This window comes from Sorex araneus, chromosome X (assembly GCF_027595985.1).
Source record: "Sorex araneus isolate mSorAra2 chromosome X, mSorAra2.pri, whole genome shotgun sequence".
In the NCBI taxonomy this organism is placed as follows: domain Eukaryota; kingdom Metazoa; phylum Chordata; class Mammalia; order Eulipotyphla; family Soricidae; genus Sorex; species Sorex araneus.
Window position 1 is genome coordinate 278,331,854 of NC_073313.1, and position 17,237 is coordinate 278,349,090.

General features: G+C 46.8%; 1 protein-coding gene across 1 annotated transcript in view; it reads right to left on the reverse strand.

Annotated features, from left to right (window-relative positions):
• STPG4 (sperm-tail PG-rich repeat containing 4) overlaps positions 1-12,229 on the reverse strand; it is a 37,465-nt gene extending 25,236 nt beyond the window's left edge. The window contains exon 1 of the mRNA XM_055122599.1: positions 11,983-12,229. Coding sequence (XP_054978574.1) covers positions 11,983-12,084 — 102 coding nt within the window. The 5' untranslated portion in view covers positions 12,085-12,229. The remainder of the gene's footprint in view (positions 1-11,982) is intronic.
• Between the last annotated feature and the right edge of the window lie 5,008 nt (positions 12,230-17,237).

Sequence of the window (17,237 nt, forward strand, 5' to 3'; positions counted from 1 at the left end):
CCCCCTTCTCTGCCACACCCATGGTCTTGAGTACAGGACACCATACGTGGTGCTGGGGATTCTAACCAGGGTCAGCCACATGCAAAGCGTTCATCTCTCCTGACCTTCTCTTCTGCTTTCTTATCACATAGTAACCATGCCTGGGGTTAGATGTGCTAATTTGATTGTGAGGATTATTTCACAATGTGCACTTACATCAAATCACCAGGCTACGCACTTTAAATAGATGCAGTTTCGTAGATTATACCTCGGTAAAGCTGGGGTCGGAGAAGGGAGAAGTTCAAAGTGATCTAAACATAGTACAGGAAGTGAGATGTCAGTGGAGTTTTCAGGCAGCCAACACCCAAGGATAGTCCAAGGAGGAGGAGACTGTCTCTCTCCTTTCTGGAACTTGCTACAGACAACGTAGGCCAACCAGGGTCTGGAGATGAGCCCAGAGGTCCAAGAAGTCAGTGTTGAAAACCAGTGAGCAGAGAACATGAGCGAAGTAAAGGAAGGGTGGAGAGACTGCAGGAGCACGAGAAACTCAAACAAGACCAGCTGGACCTGCAGAACTTTCTAGGAGGAGCTGGATTACAAAACCCCAGGAAGGGTATTTCCTGAAGCCAATGCTCTTCCCTTACCCCTCAGTACTTTCAAATCAGATTTAAAATATAATACTGCCTTTGTTGCCAATGAGGCGTCCATATACTGGCATTGTCTGCTACATGGAAGTTCAACTATTATATTTCACTCTGCAGCTGTCTTTCAGATGTAAAACACAATTTTGATTGCAGAAGCAGCCTTCTGTGGATATAGCGATAATACGGTAAACACAAATTTTATGACGAAACGTACACATTGTCCCAATGCACCTGTGCCTTGTTCATTGTTCACTTGACACAATAAACCCCAAAGAGAAGTGGGTATTCTTTTTCTCCGGACCTCAGACCGGGCCAACAACACCGGGGCGCCGGACAGAGAAGGTGCAGAGTCCCTGCCTTCTCCAGATGGAGCCCCAATGACACTGAGCTTCTACTAACACGGCTGCGGTTTGTGGGACTGGGACATCTCTCCAAACGCATAAGTGGCCGAGCAACCTTTTCTGATATCCAAAGAAAACGCTCAGGAACAGCTCCGCCACCCCGGAGCGGCCATTATACCAGAGGCACAGAAACCCAGAGGCTGCTGGCAGCTCCACTCGTGGACTTCAAACTAAACTACAGTCCCATGCAGCCCTGGGAGGGAAAGGGTTTTTGTCCTCATTCTTTTCCCCTCTCGGCAGCATGGCGACCACACCGTTTAGTGCCAATTGGACATAGAGGCAGGAGGTTGCAACAATGAGATGCATGGGGAATCTCGCAATGAGGGGGGCGGAGGGCAGAACCGGCCCTGCTTCCTGCCCTAATGAGACCCCAACGGGCTCCCACAAACAGCTCACCTGCTCCTGAACAGCCATGATCCCAGAGGTACACAAACCAATCTCGGAATCAGTGGCTGCTGGCAGAAATACCCCTGGTCTTAATACCAGAATCCCCAAAATGGGCAGCCAATTTCACGACCGTGCAACATCATATGCTCATTGTTATCAACAAAGAAAACATAAGATCTAATGATGCCATTCTGACAGGTCTGACTGTTGGGGGGAAAACTCCAAATAATAGTAGTGAGTTTTCGGTCAAAAATTGAATGTTATCATAGCAATGAGAGAGTTAATTGAAAATCATCTGCCACACAGGCAGAGGGGGAGAGGGAGGGAGGGTGTTTGGGGTTCTTGGTGGTGGATCATGTGCACTGGTGAAGGGATGCGTGTTTGACCCTGAAAGCCCTGTAACTTCTCATGGTGTCTCAATTAAAAAGCATAAATAGGGGCTGGAGAGATAGCACAGCGGGTAGGGTGTTTGCCTTGCACGCGGCCGACCTGGGTTCAAATCCCAGCATCCCATATGGTCCCCTGAGCACAGCCAGGGTAATTCCTGAGTGCAGAGCCAGGAGTAACCCCTGTGCATTGCCAGGTGTGACCCAAAAAGAAAAAAAAAAGCATAAATAAAATAAAATAAATTGCTATAAAAAAATTAAAAAGGAAGTGGATATTCTCCTAACACACACTTCCAGGTAGCAATATTCTAGCTGATGATTCGAATGAGGCTTACTTAGGCATGTGCTCACCATTCACCTTAAACTTGCATATATGCTTCCTGCTCCTAGCTCTTTCTCTCACACACAGATAAATAGATACAAAGGGAAAAGGAAAGAACTGAAAAGTGAAGAAATAAAACCCTGCTGAGCAGCTGTTTATTCAACTCAATAATCACAAAGATTACTTTTGTAATGAAACATTCATGGAAAAACATCAATATAGCAGTGGTCTGAAAAGAAATAGGATGGCCTGGAGCCTTTGTGTAAATTCTCCTTAATTTGGCATTGACCACTCTGCTATTTTATGTGGCTAAAGGAGGGCTGATTTTTTTCCCATAAAATCTTGAATAGATAGGTGTCTGAGGTAAGAGGCTGTCTTTCTGTGCATTGTTGAGCTTGTTGGAAGCCACCCAGTTAGCACCACTGTCCTTAGTGTTAATATACAGATATAGTATATTACATATTAGATACCCACATATTTCCGAAAGAATATATGTACATGTAATATGTATATACAATTCTCGAAATCTCACAGGTTTCTCAGTCTAGCAGGCCACAGAAGCTAGTCAATGCACAAAAAATACTTTATTCTAGTTAATGTTTCTTTTTTGTTTGTTTGTTTTTGTTTTGGGGCCACACCCAGCCCTGCTCAGGGTTTACTCCTGGTTCTGCACTCAGGAATTACTCCAGGTGGGCTCGGGGGACCATGTGAGGTGTGGGAGATGTAAGGCAAGCGCCCTACCCAATGTGCTATCTCTCTGGCCCCGACGTTTCAATCCATATAAATTAGGCACTCAGAAATCTTTTCACAGTTTGGAATCACAAAAAATGGCAAGGTGACATTAATGTAGATATTTAATTTGTTTTATCAATATCAACAATGTCCAAAAATGAGAATAAGTGAAAAACCCAAAGCTCACTAAACTCTTGGTATGACAATATTTTGAGTACTCAGATCAATAGATAGGTCAGACGTTCTTATAGCAGGTGTAATTTTTTCACTCCTTTAGGATATCTATCAGAATAATCAGAGGTGAATATAGCCAAAGGCCAGCAAGGGCAACCTTTTAGGCACTATTGGTAGAAATTTCTATCAAGTACTATTTCATCAAGTAATCTTTTGTGCCTGATGAATACACCACTGACTCACTGCTCAGACTTCTTAAGAAATAGGTACTATTAGCAGATTCTTTTTTCTTTTTCTTTTTTTTTCTTAATTATTAGCAGATTCTTTTATTCTTTTGACTGATACACCCGGTGGTGTTCAGGGCTCGCTCCTGTCTGGGCCTGGGAGATCACAGGCAATGCTGAGGACTGACCCCAAGCAGGCTCGATGCACACCGTGAAGGCTGTGATTACAGGCTGTCTCTCTCACTGGCTCAAGGGGCTTCTTACATAAGCACTTTATGAGGAAAAGAATGCCAAAACACTGAACCATCCCAGGTGGACCTGCGTCTGAGCTGGGAACTCTGAGGCCTTTCCAGATCCCCTCCCTGCTGGAAGCCCAGGGTCCCCATTCACACCCAACATCCTCCAGCATAGAAACAGCTGTCAGGTAGGGTGCTGCCTTGCACAAAGCCCTGCCAGAAGTGATCCCTGAGCAGAGAGCCAGCAATAAGCCTTGAATACCACCATATGTGACACCCCACCCCAAAATAAGCAATGGCTCTCAGAAAGAGAGAGAGATAGATAGATAGATAGATAGATAGATAGATAGAGAGAGAGAGAGAGAGAGAGAGAGAGAGAGAGAGAGAGAGAGAAGCACCTGCCATAAAAGCAGGCAGGGGCAGGGGGTGGGGGTGATGGGAGGGAACCTGGGGTCACTGGTGCTGGGAAATGTACACTGGTAGAAGAATGGGTGTTGGAATATTGTATGACTGAAATCCAATTATGAACAGCTTTGTAAGGGTCTATTTCACAGTGATTAAAAAAAAATCTTAAAAAAGAAAAGACTGGGGCTGGAGTGATAGCACAGCGGGTAGGGCGTTTGCCTTGCACGCGGCCAAACTGAGTTCGATTCCCAGCATCCCAGGGGTGATTCCTGAGTGCAAAGCCAGGAGTAACCCTTGTGCACTGCCAGGTGTGACCCAAAAAGCAAAAAAAAAAAAAAAAAGACTCCCAACTCCATATTGAACCTCATCAAACCACCAAGTCACCAAATCATCCCAGATCCACAGCTCCTGGAGCACAGGGCTACATGCAAGGCAGTGAGATGCCTCCAAGCTTCACAAAACCAACAGTCCAGTGGGATAACAGCAAATTTGATCGGAAAGTTGCATAGAAGCCCACCAAACTCACTCAGTGAAAAGAATAACACAGAAGGCTCAGCTAGCACCAACCAACTCAGTAAGTCCTCAATGACTTTATAGCACCACTGTAAGATCTAACAATGATCACAAATTGATTTTTATTGCTCTTTTTTAAAAAATTGCACTTGCCATGTTGTTATAACAAGCAATGTGGAATAAATTTGTCTGTGTCTGCTAAGGAGTTAGTCCTGGGAGTGGAAAACTGGGGACTTTGGTGGACGGTCAGTTACACTGGTGGTAGGATTGGTGTTGCATGATTTGACCCCTGGCACCACATATGGTCCCCTGCCAGGAGTGATCCCTGAGTGCAGAGCCAGAAGTAAGCCCTGAGCACTGCTGGGTGTGGCCCCCAAACAACTTAATATAATTAATTTATTGATTGAAAAAATCAATTGACTTATAAAGATAGCACAGAATTCTAAAGCCAAGAGATACAAAGAAGGGCCAGAGCAATACCACAGTGGGGAGGGTGCTGGCCTTGCATGTAGCTGGCCCAGGTTCAAGCCTCAGCATCTCATATGATCCCCTGAGTACCACCAGGACTAATTCCTGAGTGCAGAGCCAGGAGTAAGACCTGAGCATAGTTGGGTGTGGCAGAGAGCAGGGAAGGAGGAGAAGGAGGAGGAGGAGGAGAAGGAAGACGAGGAAGAGGAGGAAGAGGAGGAGGAGGAGGTGGTGGAGGAGGAGGGAGAGGGGGAGAGAGAGAGAGGAGAGAGAGAGAAGAGAGAGAGAGAGACAGAGACAGAGAGACAGAGAAAGACAGAGAGAGTTAGAGTTAGTTTCCCTGGTGCTAAACAGAACCATGGGAACCACACCCTGGAGCTATTCGGGTCCAAAGTCCCGTCACTCAGTGACTCAACAATGCATAAGTAGAATGTCTTCAGGGGCACCAGACTGGAAGCCCCGCTGAGTGCCTGCAGAACCAAAAGCACACCTTCTCTACAGGATAGCACGGATCTGAGGATTGATGGGATCGACTAAAAGAAATTTTCAGGAACCACAAGCAAGATAAGATCCCTGCCCCAGAGGAAACTGAGTAAGGAGCATTTCTGTTCCTGGTACCTGAGCACCCACCCACCCCTCCATCCTCACTCACAGACCGTGAACAGTCAGCACTTAGAGGCTAAGAGGGAAGAGGGAATGGAACTGACAAATACTCAGTCCTCGGGAGCTTTCCCTGTCCAAGCAGAAGAAAGAGAGCAAATAATCCGGGCAAAGTGCACATAAACGATAGCATGATGGCTTACTGCAGGGAATGAGAGGGCTGGCAAGGTCAGGTGAAAGGGGACCAGTTTAGGGGTAGGGGCTGTGGAAAAGGCAACATTTGAACAACACCTGGAAGAAGAGTGTGAGCCATGCAGGGATACAAGCTTCTTGAACAAAAGAAACCCATGCAAAGACCAGAGGTGGGCAAGGAGAGGGGTGCCAATGTGCCCAAGGAGGTCAGTGGAGCAGGAGAGAGTGCCAGGGAGTGGGGTGCACTCAGCAGGTCAGGAGCGGAACCACTGCCTAATAGACCTGCGCCCCAGAGGACACCCTTGGGAGATCACACCCACCATCGAGGGCCTAACCAGTCCTCAACTCCCTGGGGAGGGTGGGGGGGTGGGAAAAGGCACCTAATAGCTAATGAGCTAATCCAGCTAATTATCCACAGCTGCTGTGGGGTTCCAGAGAAACGGCCTGGGCCGGAGATGTGAAACGGGCAAATCATAAATGGGTAGCATCCAGAACTCTGAGACTGTCTGGGCTCACTATGAAGGCGAATGTCAGGGTGGGAACCCGACAAGCAGAAGGGGATGTGAGAAAAGGGTGAAATCTGCAAAAAGGATGGGATTGAAGAGCATGTTCCAGGGCTTTAATTTAATTTAATTATTTATTGCTTTTTGGGTCACACCTGGCAATGCACAGGGGTTACTCCTGGCTCTGCACTCAGGAATTACTAATGGCGGGGCTCTGGGGACCATACGGGATGCTGGGAATCGAACCCAGATTGGCCATGTGCAAGGCAAACGCTCTCCCCGCTATACTATCACTCCAGCCCCGCCAGGACTTTTAAAGGAGAGGAGATAGGTGGCCTTGCCTGTGGAAGACCTGGGTTTAATCCCTGGCATCCCATATGGTCCTGAGCATTGCCAGGAGTGGTCCAAAAAACAAAAAAGGGAGAGAGTAGGAGATAAAACTGCTCAGCAGAAGAGAAAAGTAAATAAACTGGGACATCTGATCCGGGCCCAGGTGACATACAGAATTTAAAATGAGATCAGGGGTTGGAGTGGTAGCACAGAGAAGAGGGTAGGGCGTTTGCCTTGTATGCGGCTTACCCAGGTTCGATTCCCAGCATTCCATATGGTTCCCCAAGCACTGCCAGGAGTAATTACTGAGTTCATGAGCCAGGAGTAACCCCTGTGCATCGCTGGGTGTGACCCAAGAAGAAAAAAAAGAGAGAGAGATCAATCATTCCACCATTTGAATGCTGGTCCAAAGTTCACCGAGACTTGGATTTAACCAGGTCTGTGGCTGCCAAACAGGAGAGATGAGCCATCAGGGGAAGGGAATTGAGGGTGTATGCTGGGAATAGCATACATTATTAACTTTGAATAGCAATCATTAACTCTGAAACTTAAACGTTGCAAAGAAAGAAACATCGAAAGATAGAGAGGAGGTGAGAAGTGATAGGATGGAGGGATTATAGATTATGCATGGAAAAATGGTCACGAGAGTGAGTCAGTGGTGAGGAGATTAAACAGCATGAGGGTGGGGTGCACAGCAATTTGGATTATCTGGATTATTGGATTATGGGGGTTGAAATGATTGGTCTTGAAAAAAAATCTACGGAGTAGCTATGGCAGAGGAGAGTTTAAGAAAGCAGAGCCAGAGCAAAAGTACAGTGGGGAAGGCGCTTAGCTTGCACATAGCTGTCCCAGTTCCATCCCTGGCATCCCATATGGTCCCCTAGGCACTTCAGGAGTAATTCCTCAGGGCAGAGCCAGGAGTAACCCCTGAGCACTGTCGAATGTGGCTCCAAAACCATCCCCCAAAAACAGAAAAAAAGAAACTGAGGCCAGACTCCGGGCTACATCTGCCCTGAAATTATGTTGGCAGAGGGGACAGAGAGCAAAGGCGACTGAAAAACCTCTAACAACATTAGGAGAAAATTCCTGTTAGTGGCTGGATGTGGGGGAAGTAGATAAACCCAGATATGGAGAGAATGTCCCCAGGCTTGGGTACACTCTACAATTTTTTAAAAAATGTATTTCCTTGATGAGGAAAAAGCTACTGTGAAAATTGGAGGATCTTCTAAAACCCTCTTTGGAAAGAGCAAGACACAGATGAATGTAAGCGCGCGCGCGCGCACACACACACACACACACACACACACACACTCCAATATGTAGCTGTGTCTATATAGCTACTAGATCCTTTGATTTAGTTCCCTACTTACAAGCTTCAGAATAAAAATGCTAATAGTAAATTCTTGGCCCATCTCCCATAGCCGCCACCATGTTAATTCACCCACTGGCCGTGCTCCTGACCAAATCTCTGAGGAGATACAAGCCAAGCAGCTAAATTCACAGATACTCCAGTCTCTGCAGCTGAAAACTCTAAGGTGCCCTCGGTGGGCAGGCAGCCAAGTTCCCACACTGCCGGAGCCCCAGCAGCTGCACCCACACCAGGGACTCGAATCCAGTACTTTACAAATATTCCCTGCAGAGATGTCAAACTGCTAATAATTTCAGGTACCCTGGTGCCCGGACTGAGCCTCCCTCACCTCCCGTACTTCTGGATGCCCCGCAGCCACCATGCCAACTTCCTGGCCCAGACCATAGACCCTGAAGTCTCCATGCGGCAACTCCTGATTCCTCACTGAAATTCCAGTAGGAGCATACCGAATTAGATGGGAAAATGAGAGATATCTGCCAGAAGTTGCATCGTTGCCAACTTGTACTTCTCAGTTACATTATATTCCACATATGAGTGCAATCTTTCTATGTCTGTCTCTTTCTTTCTGACTCATTTCACTCAACATGATACATGATATCTCTCTGGACTTAGTTACTAAAATACTAAATTACAGAAACCCAAAACTGAGAGGCCGCTAAGTGTGGTCACTCGACCTCATACTTCTTCATCCTCAGCAATGGAAAACAAATTATCTAATGCTTCCTTTTCAGCAGGTCTGACTTTAGGGGAGAGACTCTCCAAACAATAATAGTGAGTTTTGTTGAAATATTGTATGCAATCAAAGTGAAAGTAAAGTGAAATTTATTAGTTACACAGGCGGGGGGGGGCTTAAGGTGGGGGGGCTAGGGGCGAGGGGGGGTTTGGGGTGTGAGGGGGCGGGGTGGAGCTATACTGGGATACTTGGTGGTGGAATATGAGCACTGGTGAAGGGATGGGTATTCGAGCATTGTATAACTGAGATTTAAACCTGAAAACTTTGTAACTTTGTAACTTTCCACAATAAAAAATTAAAAAAAAATAGATGGGAAAATGACATACAATAACACAGAAGGCTCAACTAGCAACAAATAGCTTAATAAATTCTTAGACAAGGTCTTAACAACCCTATGATGAGATGTAACAATTTTCACAATTGAAAAATGGATCTTGTACCACTATGACGATGATAGCTGGAAGTGATCACTCTGGACAAGAACTGTGAGAGGAGGAAAGAGACATACACGACAACCTTTCAGTACCTGCACTGCAATCCGTAATGCCCCAAAGGAAAGATAGCGAGAGTGTGTATGCGCAAGAACAAGAGAGAAGAGTGTCTGCTGTAGAGGTAGGCTGGGGTGGTGGAGTGATGGGTGGCAGGAGGGAAACTTGGGACATTGTAGTGGAAATGCACACTGGTGAAGGGATGGGTGTTGGAACATTGAATAACTAAAATCCAACCATGAACAACTTTGTATCTCACAGTGATTCAATAAAACAGATAAATAAATAAGACAGGTTTCTAGCCTAAAAAAAAAAGAAGGATCTGGTGTATGTATCTGTGTGTGTGTGTGTGTGTGTGTGTGTCTGTTTGTGTCTGTGTGTGTTGGGGGGGGGCACATACCCATTGATACCCAGGTTTAACTCTTGGCTCTTCACTCAGGAATTACTCCTGGTGGTGCTTGGGGAACCATATGGAATGCCAGGGCTCAAAGCCAGGTTGGCTGCATGCAAGGCAAGTGCCCTATCCACTGTATTATTTCTCCAGCCCCCGATGATTTATTTTTAATACTTATCAATTTTATTATTGGAGCTCTGTTATCTAATCATTTCAACTCTAAGCTATATCAACAGTTGTGGCTTTTGACTACATTAAAATTAATTTTTTTAAAGTGCAAAAACAAACAAAAACCCCAGTAAAGTCTTGGGGCTGGAGAGATAATATAATGAGTAAGGTGCTTGCTTTGCATGCAGTCAATCTGGAATTCAATCCCCAGCACCCTATATGGTCCTGCAAGCTCACCAGGAATGATCCCTCAGTGCAGAGTCAGGAGTCAGCCCTGAGTACTGCTGAATATGGCCCAGAAAAAAACCAAACAAAGAAAAATCCTTATCACAAATTAAAAGCAGAACTGAGGTATAAAGTGAATGTACTGGAGCTGAAGAGATAGTACAGCAGTTAGTGCACTGATTCATGTGACCAACCTGGGCTCAGTTCCTGGCAACCACATGTGCCTTAGAGCCCTGCTAGCACTTAACCCTGAGCACAGCTAGGGATGGCTCAAAAATAAAAACAAAATAAAATCATGGAGCATGAAAACATTGTTCTGTCTTAATAAGCAACAACAATGCATATTATCTAGCTTAAATTCAAACTATCTTACTGCTGTAAACACAATAAAGTAAATTAAATGAATAAAGAACATTCCATCTGAATATATCTCCCCCTTGACTCATATTGTCATATACATGTTTAAAATCTCTGTTTTAGGGAAAAGCATCATGATTCCAGCCTGTAGAACTCAGTCTTTTGTGGGAGGTAGGGAAAGAGGAAACAGAAGGAGGCAGGAGACAGAAAAAGGATGTTTTCTGGCAGTGTTAGCCATTCTTTTGGGCAAACCAAATTCTTTTGGTTTTGAAAGTCCTAAACTGTGCCTGCTGTCCATCTTCTGACATCTCGCCATTGAGCAGAGGAACTGTGTTAGACACCCTGCGAGAAAGGAGAGGAGAGGGGAGGGTAGAGCTTGGGGTGGAGAAGCAGGAAGACGCCCTTCAGGGCAGGTGGCCAGGACAGTTTCAAGTGCAGCATAGCTGGGCGTGAAGGTCTCGAGATAATTCAGCGCTTGTACTCATTCACTGAAGCGGACAGGACAAGCATTACCCAGTGGACATTTATCGCACTGTCCTGCTCCAAAGCTCTGATCTGCAAAGTAGTCGGAAGGGCTCACAGTCACATGTGCCAGGGGCTCATCCTGCTTGGCACATTCCTTGTCCATTCCTGTAGCCACACCTCCTTGCCTTTGATTCAACCTCCAACTGCACTTTATCCCCAGGTTATCGAAGTAGTCTGATGAAGTTGTGAGGATTTCATCTTACGACTCACTTCTCTGTATAAGGATGATACAAAGGCCCAAAATCCAAAGTAACAAAGTTCAGGCCATAACTCTGGCCCTGACTAGGGCTCTGACAATGCTCTCCCCCTCCACCAGACCCCACCCAGCCAAAGCCTGGTCCTCATTCAAGGTCACGGTTATCTGGTAGGCTGGCCAGGGCCCAGAATTTGGACGCAGAAGCCCTGAGTGAAACTAGTGCCTCTTCACTCCTGAACACTACGTCTTCAATCAAGTGACACTAATTTCAATTCACTTCAGTCCCCGCGGCCATTAAATGGAGATAACATAACCGCCTTGTTCAGAAAGCTTGAGAGGGAAAACGGAAGAAGAGAGGTGGATGCTCATGGCTAGCGATTAAGAACCGCATAAATGTCATGCATTATTCAAGGTCCAGCTCGACTCCTACTTAATCCAGGGAGCCTTCCAGCCTTTCAATCTCAACTACACTGAACTTCCCCCTGACATTTCCTGCTCCGCTCTTTATCACAGCCTTTGTTACTTAAATATTTCTAAGTCAGAAGCACCTTCCCTCTGCACAGAGCCAAACAAAGGGCCATGAATGTCACAGTCCTGTGTTAGTGACATCAGGTCTGTCCCTCTCAGAACCACAGTGCTCCGTTCCACAAGAAACACTTCTGGGAGCTTCCCTCTGGCACCTCCTTCTCCCTGCACTGTACCGCTCAACAAAAAGCAGCGTTTTCTCTTTTAAAAAAGAAAGAGGGTAGGACCAGAAGCACAAAACCCGAATTTATGCACAAAGAATGAAGTCTTCAGGCTTTCCGAGTTGGGGGAATACAGCTAAGAGCTCCCTGCAAGGGACAACTTTCACTGTGTACTCCTCACAGACTCGCACCCCGGACATCCCCAGCAGCTCTCACAGGGGAATCTTTTGGGTATGTCGCAAATGCAGCGAGCTCATGTGGGTTCTGTGGGAAGTGCAGCATCCCGGGGAACCTCCCGCAGGGTCCCGAACAACCTTCCGACCGAGCCCCGTGCTTGCGCTTTACCTGATCTTTGTAAATCGCAGAGATGATGCTCGGGCGAGCTTTGTCTTTAAAGGAGTAACTGGCTAGCTGCCTACTTAACAGTTCTACAAAGTCAGGGGGCATGTACTGCGGGAGGTCCGTGAGCACCGGGTCATTTCTCTGCACAAGAGGTAGCCTTTTCCTCCCCTCGTTTTTAAAATTGTAGGTGGTTGTCACTGGATTTGACAGGGCGTCTTCAAGGAAACTTTTCAAGTGGTAAGTGCCAGGGGCTGGAGTATTCTGTGTGAAATTGACAGCAAATCAGTGTGCAAACTGGTGACATCTTCTAAAACATAATCCTATTAATCCCAAGTAGCAATTTGTTCTTGTTTTATTTTGTTTTGTTTTTGCTTTTTGGGTCACACCCAGCGATGCACAGGGGTTACTACTGGCTTTGCACTCAGGAATTACTCCTGGTGGTGCTCAGGGAACCATATGGGATGCTGGGTTCAAACCTGGGTCAGCCACGTACAAGGCAAACTCCCTACCTGCTGTGCTATCCAGCCCCTGTTTTAAACTTTAATAAAATCCTTTAAATCCTTTAAAATAGAATAAACAGTCTGGCTGACTAATATACAAAAGGAATTTTGATTATATCCCTTTTTTTTGGGGTGGGGGGCACATCTGGTGGTGGTCAGAGCTTACTCCTGACTCTGTACTCAGGGATCATTCCTGGCTGGGCAGGGGAACCATATGGGTGCTAACGCAAGTGCCCTATCTGCTGAACTATTGCTCTGGCCCTGATCATGACATTTTTTTTTTAAGACAACTGCCAAATAGTAGTCAAGAGGTTCTGGCTAACACTGTAGTTTTCATTTTTCATTAAAAAATAAGAATCATTGTTGTGGATGTGCTCAGAGAGATATGTGGGTTGGGAATCGAACTCGGGACTTCACACAAGTAAGGCCTACCTTCTTCCACTTGAATGACATTCCCAGCCAGTTCTGACATTTAAAAAGGTAATTGAAGGGGCTGGAGCCACTGAATAGCACTTTACCTCGCATGCAGTCAATCTGGGTTCAATCCCCTGCTTTCAGGCCCGAGCAAATAACAGAGTGATGCTTGAGCAAGCTTTGTCTTTAAAGGAGCAATTGGCACATGCCCTTGCCTAGAGTCTGCCAGGAGTGACCCCTGAGTGCAGAGCCAGGAACAAGTCCTGAGCACCACTGTGTGAGAGCCAAAAATAAACAAATAAGTAACTAAAACCAGTTTCAGAGATATTTAAGCTTGAGATGCCATTCAGCTCAAAATGTCCAGTCAGGACTGTTGGGCTCAATAGAAGTTATTCTAGTTGTGCTTAGTAAATACATTATTGTTCTCAGTGGGAACCTAAAGGATAGCAGCAGAAGACAGAATAAAATGGAAGAGCAGATGGTCTGATGAGTCAAGAAATTTGGTCATGGAGGCTGGAGTGATAGTACAGCGGGTAGGTCATTTGCCTTGCACATGGCCAACCCAGGTTCGATTCCCAGCATCCCATATGGTCCCCTGAGCACTGCCAGGAGTAATTCCTGAGTGCACGAGTCAGGAGCAACCCCTGTGCATCGCTGGGTGTGACCCAAAAAGAAAAAAAAAATTTGGTCATTTTCCACCACAACCACACTATGGCTGAACAGCCCTTGAAACCTTAGCTGGGCACCCAGCTCAGTCCCACCACCAAAGCAGGCACAATTCCCAGTTTGACCCTTGTTGTTGAACAGTGTTGAGACTGTTGCTCAAACCATTGCATCAGCACAGAAATGATGTCTCCCAAGAAAAATGCCTTGTCATTTTTCCTTCCTGAATTACCAATCAGGCTTTCATACACAATTTTAATAAAAGTTATCAGGAGCCCATAAGATAACTAAGACAATGCTGAAAGCCAAGTGTGTGGGCCATAAGCTCCTCCATCATGTGACCTCCCCAAGACTGTGTATAAGCTAGGGTGATCTTACCGAGATTTCGGTAAAGCTCTTGTAGTTTTGCTCTTTTTATTTTGCTTTCGGGCCATACCTGGCTGTGCTCAGTACTTACTCTTTGCTCTGTGATCAGGGGTGACTCCTGGCAGTGCCATCTGGGGTGACAGGGGATTGAACCTGATTCTGCTGTGTGCAAGGCAAGTGCCTTAGCACTGAGCCACTTCTCCAGCCCCTATTGCTTGCTCTGAAATGGCTCTGGACTCACGGGCTTCCTCTCCTTTTCCAATTTACTGCAGTTAAAATTTAGTTTCCTATTTTATGCTGATGCTAAAATTATATGTATGAAATGAGGCCCAGCATATCTGAACCACCACTGCTTTTTTTAAAAAAAAAAGTATTTCTAATGGTTAATGACTTAAAGGCAAGAATAATCATTAAGGGAACAAAAAATATTTGAATAGAAAGGACCAAAAATGTACATACAGTTAATGTTGTTCTCCACCATCCTTCTCTTGCAATTGACGAGGCCCTCCGGGATGCTCTCTATTAACAAATAAAATGTGTTTATTCATTTGAAAGGTGTTCCCCAGAACTTAAATATTTCATAAAATATATAATAAAATATTTACCTCTATGTATAGCAAATTCATCATCCTAAAATAAAAGCTATAAATAATCATTTCTACCTGCAAATTTACTTTTTAAATTGCTATTTTATGAGCTTAGGTGCTTTCTGAATAAATATTCCTCTTTGGGAAAATTAGGAAAATAAACATCTAGCTCATAGAGATGTCTTAAGGATAACTGTGTCAATATTTGGTGTTCTTAGGGGGAAAAGAATCGTATAAATCCAAAATTATCTTAAATCATTATTAAGATTTATGGCTTAGTTGATTATGCTGGAAGTTCAAAGCAAAAGTAAATATCAAATTAATGTGATATGGAGTTTGAGAAAATTTTTGTTTTAATTTTGAGGCTACACCCAGCGGTGCTCAGGACCTATTCCTGGTGTGCTCAGGGATCACTCCTGGGGGTGCTCCAGGACCATGTGGGTCCTGAAGGGTTAGGGTCAAGTCTGGGTCAGCTGCCTTGTAAGCATCCTCCCTGCTATACGCTCTTTCAGGGATACAAATTCCTGGATACAAAATGTTGAAAATGGCTGTTTCTTTATTTACATACGATCTCCTATGTGTCATGCAAACATGAAGCTGCCGATTGTCTTAGCTTTCTGATGAGAGCCTCGAAACCGTGAAGAAGCAGAATGATGGGGGACTCAGTGAGATTAGGGCATGAACTGTAGCTCCCAGAAGCCTGGAGCAAGTATGAAGCAGTTTACTTAGCCCTTACGTGTCTCAGCTTCCTCACGGGAATATGGAACAAAGGGATGTGACTGGAGAGATAGTATTGTTGGGTAGGGCACTTGTCTTGCACATGGTTGACCAGGGTTAGTTCCGCAGCACCCCAAACGGTCCCCAGAACACTGCCAGCAGTGATTCCTGAGTTCAGAGCAGGGAGTAAGCCCTGAGTATCATTGGGTATGGCCCTAAAACAAAACCAAAAAATTAGGGACTCTAGGACCAGAGCCATAGTAGAGCAGATAGGGTATTTGCCTTGCACATGATCACCCCAAGTTTAGTCCTGGGCACGCCGTATGGTCCCCAGCCCACCAGGAGTAATTCCTGAGTGCAGAACCAAGAGTAAGCTCTGAGTTCCACTGGGTGTGGCATCAAAGCACCCGCAATAACAACGAAACAAAGATACCATTAGGGTTGGCAGGAGAATGAGGCCTAGACTGGCACCTACAAGTGCTTTACTTTGAAGGTCTCAGCTGCCCAATTAAAGCATCAAAGTATGCTGTTATTCCTTCATTTCCAGGATGCTTTTGTCTTCATAGTAAGCAGTGTATCCCCATTTATTATAATTGTTGACTGTTATTCCACATTTGCTTTGACTCTGCTGTGACCGCAACACAGTTGCATTTAGTATTTTTTCTTTTGTACTATTTCCACTAGATAAAATTACTAAAACACTGAGTTCTGTTTGCATTTATCAGACTCTCACTATTACTATGAAAACAGGGTTTTCATAATGATTTTTCACAATTACTGTGAAAACTGGGTTATCTCCAGCAACAATGAATTAGAACAGTCTAGGGGCCAGAGAGTAGTGCAGCGGGTAAGGGGTTTGCCTTCCATGTGGCTGCCCAATATGGGCCCTCGGCACTGCCAAGAGTAATTTCTGAGTGCGGGCCAGGAGCAACCCCTGAGCATCGCCAGGTGTGACCCCAAACAAACAAACAAACAGACAAATAAATAAAGCAGTCTGAACAGAAAAAGGGATCCATTCTTCTTGTCAGCAGCTTGTATCTACTCCACTTACGGGTACCCCCGGCCCTTTGCTCTCCCTACAGAACACTGGCTGTTCTCCGGAGACGAGTTTCACGGAGTCTGAACTCCCCCCAGCCACCGCTTAGATTTACGCGATCTTCCCTGTCGCCCTCGGAGTAGGGTTCGGAGCAGGCAGGAGCAGGGTTACCCGGAGTCCCAGGCGCCAGACTTCCCGGGCAGGTCCCCACCTGAGCTGTCCTAGGACCTGGAAACTGAGGCGGGCAGAGCCGGCCACCGCTCTCCAGAGCCAGAACCCCCACCCCACGCCTGTCTTTAAAACCCGCTTCACCAAGAGGCCCGAATAACGCCCCCGATGGCTTTTACCCACATCTGTTTAAGGACTAAATGAGATAGATTCACGCATTTCACAGGTCCGTGGGCAGGAGGCTCGCCCGCCCCCGCCCCAAGCCGCGCCCGGCCCCCGCGGACGGACGGACGGACGGACGGACGGACGGACGGGCCGCAGAGGGGCGCCCGCGAGGGGCAGCCCGGGAGAGGGAGACGCGCCCTCCCGCCCGCCTGCTCCTCACGGGGGCCGAGGAGACGTTGGCGTCCGGGTGCTCCGTGGCGGCTGCCCCGCTCCCGGGCCGAGGCCGGGCCGACCCGGTCCAGCCGCAGGTGGGCCCCAACCACAGCGTGTCCACGCGGGTGCCCGGACAGCCGCTCGCGCGTGCCTCAGGACAGCCGCCCTGTCGCGCGTGCCTCAGGACGCCCGGACCCACTCGCGTGTGCCTCAGGACGGCCGCCCTGTCGCGCGTGCCTCAGGACGCCCGGACCCACTCGCGCGTGCCTCAGGACGGCCGCCCTGTCGCGCGTGCCTCAGGACGCCCGGACCCACTCGCGTGTGCCTCAGGACGGCCGCCCTGTCGCGCGTGCCTCAGGACGCCCGGACCCACTCGCGTGTGCCTCAGGACGGCCGCCCTGTCGCGCGTGCCTCAGGACGCCCGGACCC